The sequence below is a fragment of the Saccoglossus kowalevskii genome, chromosome 2 (assembly GCF_978046115.1).
Source record: "Saccoglossus kowalevskii chromosome 2, keSacKowa6.1, whole genome shotgun sequence".
NCBI classification, from domain to species: Eukaryota; Metazoa; Hemichordata; class Enteropneusta; family Harrimaniidae; genus Saccoglossus; species Saccoglossus kowalevskii.
Genome location: NC_140642.1, coordinates 24,318,930 through 24,330,011, shown reverse-complemented (window position 1 = coordinate 24,330,011; position 11,082 = coordinate 24,318,930). Strand labels below are relative to the sequence as shown.

At 36.7% G+C, this 11,082-nt stretch overlaps 1 protein-coding gene across 1 annotated transcript in view; it reads left to right on the top strand.

The window, feature by feature from the left end:
* Window positions 1–11,082, top strand: part of LOC100367791 (nesprin-1-like) — a 157,857-nt gene that overhangs the window by 105,415 nt on the left and 41,360 nt on the right. Inside the window, exons 94-99 of the mRNA XM_085505423.1 lie at window positions 5,289–5,471; window positions 5,602–5,687; window positions 6,351–6,509; window positions 6,763–6,945; window positions 7,642–7,815; window positions 8,307–8,624. Of these exons, the coding sequence (XP_085361549.1) occupies window positions 5,289–5,471; window positions 5,602–5,687; window positions 6,351–6,509; window positions 6,763–6,945; window positions 7,642–7,815; window positions 8,307–8,624 (1,103 nt within the window). The remainder of the gene's footprint in view (window positions 1–5,288; window positions 5,472–5,601; window positions 5,688–6,350; window positions 6,510–6,762; window positions 6,946–7,641; window positions 7,816–8,306; window positions 8,625–11,082) is intronic.

Here is an 11,082-nt window from a genome sequence, read left to right as displayed (position 1 = left end):
TATATACATTTTTCAATGTCATTCTACTTTATGTGTCGGAAACTGCAATGTGTAATTTATACAAAGGAAATATGCTTTTGTTACTTGTGAATCTTTTTACTCTATCTTAGCTGTTTTATCCATAGGTGACATTACATGCGATGAACACTCAGATCAGTTCTTAAACTTTGCTACTATTGAAAATGGCACATCATCTGAAGTGTGTGTGTTACTTGAACAACATGAATCTTCTGAAGGATATAACCATTATAAACCTGCTGGCGATTCTGCTTCTCACACATACAATGTGTGTATGTTAAAAGCAGCACATTCTTCTGCAGAACATTCTGACATACTTACATCACATAAAACAAAAGTCCTTGAACAAGAAACAAACTTTTCTTCTGAACCTGAAATCACAGACACAGACCAGGTTACAGCAGAACATCAAGAAAAATTGGAAAGCCCTGCAGGAAACAGTGTCGACTTGGCTACTCAGGGCTACAGAATGGCATCTGAACATGAAGAGAGTAAAATGCATCCTAATATCATAGATATGCCAATTATTCAACAGGAGAGTGCAACAGATGAGAAAATTGCACATGGTGATATTGTCAAAAAGCAGATTGACAGTGTGACACCTGACCAGAGTGATAATGATATACTTGATGGTCATAGTGGCAGCCTAGTTGGAGAAAAGGCTGATAAACCAGAACATGCAGAAGAATTTGAAAGTGCAACTGAAGAAAAGGCTATACCTGATGTCATTATCAAAAAGCAGATTGACAGTGTGACACCTGACCAGAGTGAAAATGATCTGCTTGATGATCCTAGTGATAGGCCAGTTGGAGAACAGGCTGATATACCAGAATATGTAGATGAATTTGAGAGTGCAACAGAAGGAAAAGCTGTACATGGTGTTGTCAAAAAGCAGATTGACAGTGTAACACCTGACCAGAGTGAGAATGATATACTTAATGATCGTAGTGGCAGTCCAGTTGGGGAACAGGCTGATAAACCAGAACATGCAGAAGAATTTGAGAGTGCAACTGAAAAAAAGGCTGTACATGATGTCATTATCAAAAAGCAGATTGACAGTGTGACACCTGACCAGAGTGAAAATGATCTGCTTGATGATCCTAGTAGCAGGCCAGTTGGAGAAAAGGCTGATAAACCAGAACATGCAGAAGAATTTGAAAGTGCAACTGAAGAAAAGGCTATACCTGATGTCATTATCAAAAAGCAGATTGACAGTGTAACACCTGACCAGAGTGAAAATGATCTGCTTGATGATCCTAGTGGCAGGCCAGTTGGAAAAAAGGCTGATAAACCAGGACATGAAGAGGAATTTGAGAGTGCAACTGAAGAAAAGGCTGTACAAGATGTCATTATCAAAAAGCTGATTGACAGTGTGACACCTGACCAGGGTGAAAACGATGTGCTTGATGATCCTAGTGATAGGCCAGTTAGAGAACAGGCTGATATACCAGAATATGCGGAGGAATTTGATAGTGCAATTGAAGAAAAAGCTGTACATGATGTCATTATCAAAACGCAGATTGACAGTGTGACACCTGACCAGAGTGAGAATGATATGCTTGATGATCCTAGTGTCAGCCCAGTTGGAGAAAAGGCTGATCAACCAGAACATGCAGAAGAATTTGAGAGTGCAACTGAAGAAAAGGCTGTACATGATGTCATTATCAAAAAGCAGATTGACCGTGTGACACCTTACCAGAGTGAGAATGATATGCTTGATGATCCTAGTGGCAGCCCAGTTGGAGAACAGGCTGATAAACCTGAACATGCGGAGGAATTTGATAGTGCAATTGAAGAAAGAGCTGTACATGGTTTTGTTGTCAAAAAGCAGATTGACAATGTGACACCTGACCAGAGTGAGAATGATATACTTAATGATCCTAGTGGCAGTCCAGTTGGGGAACAGGCTGATAAACCAGAACATGCAGAGGAATTTGAAAGTGCTACTGAAGAAAAGGCTATACATGATGTCATTATCAAAAAGCAGATTGACAGTGTGACACCTGACCAGAGTGAGAATGATATGCTTGATGATCCTAGTGGCAGCTTAGTTGGAGAAAAAGTTGATAAACCAGAACATGCAGAGGAATTTGATAGTGCAACTGAAGAAAGAGCTGTACATGGTGTTGTTGTCAAAAAGCAGATTGACAGTGTGACACCTGACCAGAGTGAGAATGATATACTTAATGATCGTAGTGGCAGTCCAGTTGGAGAAAAGGGTGATAAACCAGAACATGCAGAAGAATTTGAGAGTGCAACTGAAAAAAAGGCTGTACATGATGTCATTATCAAAACGCAGATTGACAGTGTGACACCTGACCAGAATGAGAATGATATGCTTGATGATCCTAGTGTCAGCCCAGTTGGAGAAAAGGCTGATAAACCAGAACATGCAGAAGAATTTGAGAGTGCAACTGAAGAAAAGGCTGTACATGATGTCATTATGAAAAAGCAGATTGACAGTGTGACACCTGGCCAAATTGAGAGTGATATACTTAATGATCGTAGTGGCAGCCCAGTTGGAGAACAGGCTGATAAACCAGAACATGCAGAAGAATTTGAGAGTGCAACTGAAGAAAAGGCTGTACATGATGTCATTATCAAAAAGCAGATTGACAGTGTGACACCTGACCAGAGTGAGAATGATATGCTTGATGATCCTAGTGGCAGCCCAGTTGGAGAACAGGCTGATAAACCAGAACATGCAGAGGAATTTGATAGTGCAATTGAAGAAAGAGCTGTACATGGTGTTGTTGTCAAAAAGCAGATTGACAGTGTGACACCTGACCAGAGTGAGAATGATATACTTAATGATCGTAGTGGCAGTCCAGTTGGGGAACAGGCTGATAAACCAGAACATGCAGAGGAATTTGAAAGTGCAACTGAAGAAAAGGCTATACATGATGTCATTATCAAAAAGCAGATTGACAGTGTGACACCTGACCAGAGTGAGAATGATATGCTTGATGATCCTAGTGGCAGCCTAGTTGGAGAAAAAGTTGATAAACCAGAACATGCAGAAGAATTTGAGAGTGCAACTGAAAAAAAGGCTGTACATGATGTCATTATCAAAAAGCAGATTGACAGTGTGACACCTGACCAGAGTGAGAATGATATGCTTGATGATCCTAGTGGCAGCCTAGTTGGAGAAAAAGTTGATAAACCAGAACATGCAGAAGAATTTGAGAGTGCAACTGAAAAAAAGGCTGTACATGATGTCATTATCAAAAAGCAGATTGACAGTGTGACACCTGACCAGAGTGAGAATGATATGCTTGATGATCCTCGTGGCAGCCCAGTTGGAGAAAAAGCTGATAAAACAGAACATGCAGAGGAATTTGATAGTGCAACTGAAGAAAGAGCTGTACATGGTGTTGTCAAAAAGGAGATTGACAGTGTGACACCTGACCAGGGTGAAAACGATGTACTTGATGATCTTAGTGGCAGTCCAGTTGGAGAAAAGGCTGATAAACCAGAACATGCAGAGGAATTTGATAGTGCAACTGAAGAAAGAGCTGTACATGGTATTGTTGTCAAAAAGCAGATTGACAGTGTGACACCTGACCAGAGTGGGAGTGATGTACTTGATGATCCTAGTGACAGGCCAGTTGGAGAAAAAGTTGATAAACCAGAACATGCAGAAGAATTTGAGAGTGCAACTGAAAAAAAGGCTGTACTTGATGTCATTGTGAAAAAGCAAATTGACAGTGTGACACCTGGCCAAAGTGAGAGTGATATGCTTGATGATCCTAGTGGCAGCCCAGTTGGAGAAAAAGCTGATAAACCAGAACATGCAGAAGAATTTGAGAGTGCAACAGAAGAAAAGGCTGTACAAGATGTATTTATCAAAAAGCAGATTGACAGTGTGACACCTGACCAGAGTGAGAGTGATATACTTAATGATCCTAGTGGCAGTCCAGTTGGAGAAAAAGCTGATAAACCAGAACATGCAGAAGAATTTGAGAGTGCAACTGAAAAAAAGGCTGTACAAGATGTCATTATCAAAAAGCTGATTGGCAGTGTGACACCTGACCAGAATGAAAATGATGTTATTGATGATTCTAGTGACAGGCCAGTTGGAGAACAGGCTGATAAACCAGAATATGTAGATGAATTTGAGAGTGCAACAGAAGAAAAAGCTGTACATGGTGTTGTCAAAAAGGAGATTGACAGTGTGACACCTGACCAGGGTGAAAACGATGTACTTGATGATCTTAGTGGCAGTCCAGTTGGAGAAAAGGCTGATAAACCAGAACATGCAGAAGAATTTGATAGTGCAACTGAAGAAAAAGCTGTACATGGTGTTGTTGTCAAAAAGCCGATTGACAGTGTGACACCTGACCAGAGTGAGAGTGATATACTTGATGATCCTAGTGACAGGCCAGTTGGAGAAAAAGTTGATAAACCAGAACATGCAGAAGAATTTGAGAGTGCAACTGAAAAAAAGGCTGTACTTGATGTCATTGTGAAAAAGCAAATTGACAGTGTGACACCTGGCCAAAGTGAGAGTGATATGCTTGATGATCCTAGTGGCAGCCCAGTTGGAGAAAAAGCTGATAAACCAGAACATGCAGAAGAATTAGTCAATCAGATTACAAATGAGGAAGAGGCCTGTAGGCCTTTCTCTGATCAAAACAGTGAAGCAAATGATATTATTGAGGATTCATTTCCTGAGTACAAAACATCACTTTCACAAGCCAATGTGCCTTCATCTCTTACAGAGCAATACAAACAATCACCTGATTCAATGCATTTACAAACTCATAAATATGTAACTACAACCTCTTTGCCTTCGCTTGAAGCCATTACTGCTGGACATCATTGCACATCCTCGGAGGACTCTGTGTTACCTGAGCAAACTGAATCTTCTGAAGTTTATGTTGTGTCTGATCAACACAGGCCTTCTGGAGACTCAGTTACTCATGAATATCATGAGTCAACTATGGATGATGGGCAGCAGCCTGACTTTGCTAAAGACTTTGCTTATCTCAAATCTTCATCTGTCCTTGATGCTCAACATCTGTCAACTGACCAAGACACTGCTATTGCAAAGCCACAAGATTTGACATACACTGTACATCCTGGTTTGGTGAGATCTTCTAAACCTGATTCTAGTATTTCTGTGTTACCTGGTGGTGGGCTTGAACCTTCTACTATCAACTCTGGTGTGTCTGTCTACCATGGTGATGATATGTCACTAGCCGAGGTAATCAATCTTGGTGAATCTCAAACACCAGAGAAAACTAAATCACATATTGATCCTATTACAGTAGAAGGAAATATGCCAATATTTGTCAAACCTGGAGTAGAGAAGCTGCCAATTATCAGACGAGAGATGCCAGATCCTGTCATGCCTGTTAAAACTGACATTCGACCAAAGAATGCTGGATGGCAAAATGCTGAAGCTCTTGATGTCAGACTACGGCCTGATGAACAAACTGGTGAAACACCATGTAAGTGTATTTTAATTATTTTAAATGGGAAAAGTCAACTAAAGTACATGTATCTTTGATTTTTCTATCATTGTGTATTGTATATTCTAATGGTTCTCATTGGTTAGTCATGTACGTTGTCTTTTCACAGATGAAAAGGATCCTGCAAGTCCACGGAAAGTAAAAGATGAGAAAGTTAGGGAGTTAGAAAAAGAGTTTGTTAAACTAGAAGAAAAGGTAGGTTTAGTGTTTGTTTATCTAATAGTAAGAAAGATACTATTAATACTGTGACAGGCATGAATATGTGTCAATTGTGGAAAATATTCAACCTTTGTAAATATTTATCTTGCCTAAGTACAAAAATCAATTGCTATGCTGTTCAATAAACTGTGGTGTTCATATTTACTTCATATTTTCTCTACAGATATGATTTTAGCTGATATATTGTAATTTGCATGCATTTGACAGTGTTCAATTTGAATCATCCTCTATGGCAATTTATCTTGAGCAAGTTTATTTAAAAATTATTTTATCTGTCATGTGAAAATTTCTTGCATATGTTAGGTATAAAAAGAAATATTGTCACAAATGCATAAAGAGGGACTTGCATGACAATTAAAAAAATATTTCTAACATTAGCTTCACCAAATTAATTTTAATGACATTATACTTAATCCTCTTTCCCACATTCATCTATAAATGTATCCACCATTGTCTGCATTTGACATGTCACTGCTGATTGTAGTATCCCGTGGAAAATATTTAATTTAACAGTTCTTACTAAATATGAACAAAAATTAATGTGGAATTAATAAAAAAAAATTCAACCAGAAATCTATCGGATATTTCCTCTGTCTATAAATGTGCATCTCAAAACAACTATTTTTACTGTGTGTTAAGATGGGTGAAAAGGGCAGTGAGCTGGAGTCAGCATTTGACAGACAGAAAAAGTACCAACAAGTTCTAATGGAGCTGACCTCAAGAATGGAATCTGCTCAATCCAGACTCAGTTCTGTAGGTGAAATAGAAGATCCAGATGAACAACTACGAGAAATCCAGGTATGGGAATGACTTCAATGATAAGATACACAGAGTCATTATGGCTTCCTCAGTCTTTCACAAAAAAAGTAGGATGCATCTATCAACACAACAGAAAACAGTATTGTGGTGTTCCTAATGTTTAGTTAGCTGGGTAATAATAGAATGAAACATTATCCAGCTTGTGAAATGTGTTACATATTTTCTCAATTTGAACTCATCCGTGCAAGCAAGTGAAGAATGGTAAATTTTAATAATTTCATTTTGTTATCAGGAAATAATGAAGGAAATAGCTGATTTGAAAGAGTTTGCTGGTATTGTTGGTGAGAAGGGCAGCAAAGTAATGGAAGCGGGCGATATTCAAGGACAGCAAGCTATGGAGGCAACACTTGGGATACTTAATGACACTCTAGCAACGTTGCATGCACAGTCTGCAAGTAAACATAATGCATTGGAGGTAGGGTTTCATTGCATTATCTTTTAATGTAACTCTTAGGGAAATGTGGTTTAAGTACTAGACTCAGTACTATAATTTAGAGATTGTGTCAGGTAGAAGGAAGAAACCAAAAATGTCACCATCTTTAAAGAAATGTAAAAAATGCAATGAAAATAAGATTGAATATGAAAGGCATTTTATTTTAGAAGGCACCTATCATAGAAATGAGCAAAGAACTTCATTTTAAATTCAAATTCAAATGTTCAAAAAGACAATGTTCACTGATTTTACAAATGGAGAAATTCAAATAGCAATCTAACAATAATTCAAGGGAGGGGTGAGCAAAAAATAAATTGTATTTTCCTGTTATTTATTTTAAACTTGCAGTTCTATGTAATTCTAGCTGCTGTTATAGTATACGGTATCCTCTGTTGTGTAATAATGATGTTCTATGACTGTTAAGTGCTAGCATATCTCATTAAATTCCCATGATGCAACTATGATAAGAAGAAAAGCACATGTTTTCTAGTCACATGTGGTCATATATCACATGTAAGGTTGGCACATACAAAAATTCAAAGATATATCTCTTCTGTAGCGCATACATATTAGTATACATATCTAATTTTTTAAGATGTATATATTATAATCTATCTAATGGATAAGTATGTCAGTACCTGTTATGTTTTAAATACATTGTTGTCAATATTGATTCAGGGACAAATACATGAGAGAGATGATCAAAAGCGTCGCCTACAAGAATATCAAGCTCAACTACACGAAGTAGAAGATTGGGTAACCCGAACCATTCAGGATTATGATTCCTTAGTCTCTTTTGAGGATGGAGAACACGATATGGCTGACACTGAAGGCAACATCATAAAAAATAAGGTTTGTTATGAATTTTTGCTTTTGCTAAGAATAGACAACTCTTCGGAATGATTTTTGTCACCTTTTCGCAAAATAAATCTGCATAATACCTTTTTTTGTGATCAATACATGTATCTGTAACCAATTATGTCCATTTGGTCAAAAATTAACAAATACTGTAGAACCATTTATTTTCACTGACTTTTAATTGCACTAGTTTGGTGTTTTGAACATATTCACTGTGTTTTACTTTCACGAATTTGTCAAGGAAACAATGAGTTTTATTTTTATTTTACATATTCACGTAGATTCAATTTAGGGGAATTCACTTATCAGCGAAATAGTGACATTAATACCCAGTGAATAGTTAATGCATTTACAGTAAACACAAAATTTTCAAAGGGTTAAAATGTTGGAAAGTGTACGACATTACCAAATTCTGATTTTTATGTGTGATATAGTAACTTTCAAAGAATGAAAAGCCTAACAACTTGTCATTTATTTGTTTACAGCAATTACAAGAAGAACTTGCTCAGAAAATCCAACAGTTAGATGATGTAATAGTCAATCTATCCTATGATCCAAACAGTCAAGCAGAGACTCTCCAGTCACAAGCTGAATTGCTCGGGACTCGCATGGATGGTCTTAAAGATGAACTTAGCAACAATGAAGAGACTCTAAAAGCCATCAGAACACGTGAGCGGATTGCAGCTGAGTACAGGCAAGATGTCCATAACTTACAGAACTGGCAAAAACCAGGAATTCCAACTATAACAGTTACTCCAGAGCCAAGTCCTGAACTATTGAGGCAGCAGGAACTAGAGCGTCAGGTAGGTTTGAAATAAATTGTTTCATCCTCTCACTATGTTGAAGTTGCTGTACTGCCCTCTGCAGTTGATTAAAGTTATTCTTTTGGATAGATTTGACTAAGCCCTCAACAATTTATCTGTGTACTTCAGTGTATAATTAAAAATGCAAAAAATGCAGTTTATCACCCCTAACTTTGTGAAGGCATAGAGTAGCTTTTGGGTGTGTGTTTCCTCGCCATTTATAACAGCCACAATTGTGCCAGGTGTCCCTGTATATTTTTGGTTATGTTTTGAAGACTGCCCTCTAGTGTCCACATACTTACATCTAAATAAACTACTGTAGAATACTTTATTTTTGCTTGGATTTTATTTTCGCTATTTTCGTTGAAGGGATGATTCCGTGAAAATAAAATCTAGCGAATATACTTTTTTTTCCTATATTTCACATAATACTCGTCCAAAATCAGTGAAAATAAATTCCATACAAAACGCCTAAAAAGCCTTTTCAGCGAAAATTAATTCTAGCGAAAATAAAGTATTCCACAGTACTTTGTTTTTTTTAAATTTACTCGTGTCCTTTTGCTATGAAAATGTATAAAAACGTTCCATCAGAGTGGAAAAATAGAAGATAATTGAAATTTCCGCATCCCTTCAAAAATTTCTAAATTATATACCGGTAGTTGCATGTATATTCATAAATGTATTAATTCATTTGTGGGATGTCTTCATACCATATCCTATACAACTGATACTTTAAATATCACAGCAGTGGTGAAACTATCAGTAACCAAACTTATGATTGCTGTATCAAAATAATTGCCAGCAGAAACAATTTTTCGAAATAATGAATTTTGACCAAAATTCAAACATAAATAAGTCCACTGTTTTTGCAGCTAAATAAGTACATTGTATATTACATGTTTGAAAAGCGTGATATCATTGCTCATTAACATATCATTTGAATATGTGATTAGGGTACTCTCCTTTAAGCCTGATTCCCAAGCGTTAATTGCATTCTGCAATGCCATTGGTCAGGAATGTGTTTGATTGATGTGCGCACAGAATAGGATCATCGATGCACATCAATTTGCATAGCCTTATTTTATATATCGTATATGTGTATTGTATGTATTGTTTGTCTGAGATCACCTATGAGCTCTGTTCTTTCTGCTACTTTCTTTCTTCATTGTCAAGTTGAGTAGAGACCATATAACTTGTTTATTCAAGATAACTTGTTTATTCAAAGTTTAAAGTGAGAATAAAAACAGAGGCGTAACTGTAAGACTGTCATTTTGTCTTGCATGATATATTCGTTGCTTACATGTGTGGGAATTTCCTGACCCCTGTGCCTGAACCCCCGGAAGATAAATAGGAATATTGGTTGTATGGTTTAGTGAATAGGAAAAGTATAATTCTTCAGTGTTTTTTATTGGCCATCTGTTGGTGTGTCATGTAGGCCTGTTTTCACAATCGGCGAATTGGGTGTAGGAATTCATATGTGTGTTTGGATTTTAACTCTCAAAGATAAATTATTTATAAAATTTGATTCAGTTGAGACAATGTTGAAACTTGTGTACAATGGCCACTAGAAGGAACGTTGTAGTTTCAAGCTTTTTAGAATCATGAATCATGATTATTAGTCAGTGAATCAGTCAGGTACATCTTGCATCCATTCCGACTCAAAACATTGAATAGATATTTCAATTTTTAGTATGTGCATGTGATTCAGTTGAGACAATGTTGAAACTTGTGTACAATGGCCACTAGAAGGAACGTTGTAGTTTCAAGCTTTTTAGAATCATGAATCATGATTATTAGTCAGTGAATCAGTCAGGTACATCTTGCATCCATTCCGACTCAAAACATTGAATAGATATTTCAATTTTTAGTATGTGCATGTGATTCAGCTTGTTTGTGAAAATTACAATAATTAATAATATTATTAATAATTAATATTATCATAACTGTGTATCAAAACATGTATGTGTACCTCCCGTAGTGTTAACTGGCACTTGTAACTGATGAGGCTTGACTATATAATAGCACAATATTCTCTTTCTGTCACTTGTTGTACAAGATAAATATGAGATAATTGATATCACCATAACAACATATTTGATTTGGAAATATGTGCGTGTTATCACTGTATATATATGTGTCTACATTTATCGGATACAAATTTGTGTACATTTCACTATTTATTTTTTTAATTTTCGTATTGTGGAAAGATGTGGCAAATCTTCATTGAAAAAAAGTTTGCAAAATAATAAGAAGGTTCAATCAGGTTTTCTCTGGTCTATAGATCAATATTTGACTTTGCAGTCTGCCAGTGTTTGCATTTGGCTTGTCAGTGTGTAGTTTGTCTTTAGGTTGCACTCTCACAACCTACTTTGATCTTCAATACGACAGGTTACGCCCACCATTCAATAACTGTTCTCAACCATCTAATTACTAGTATTATTTAGCGTCAACAATTTAG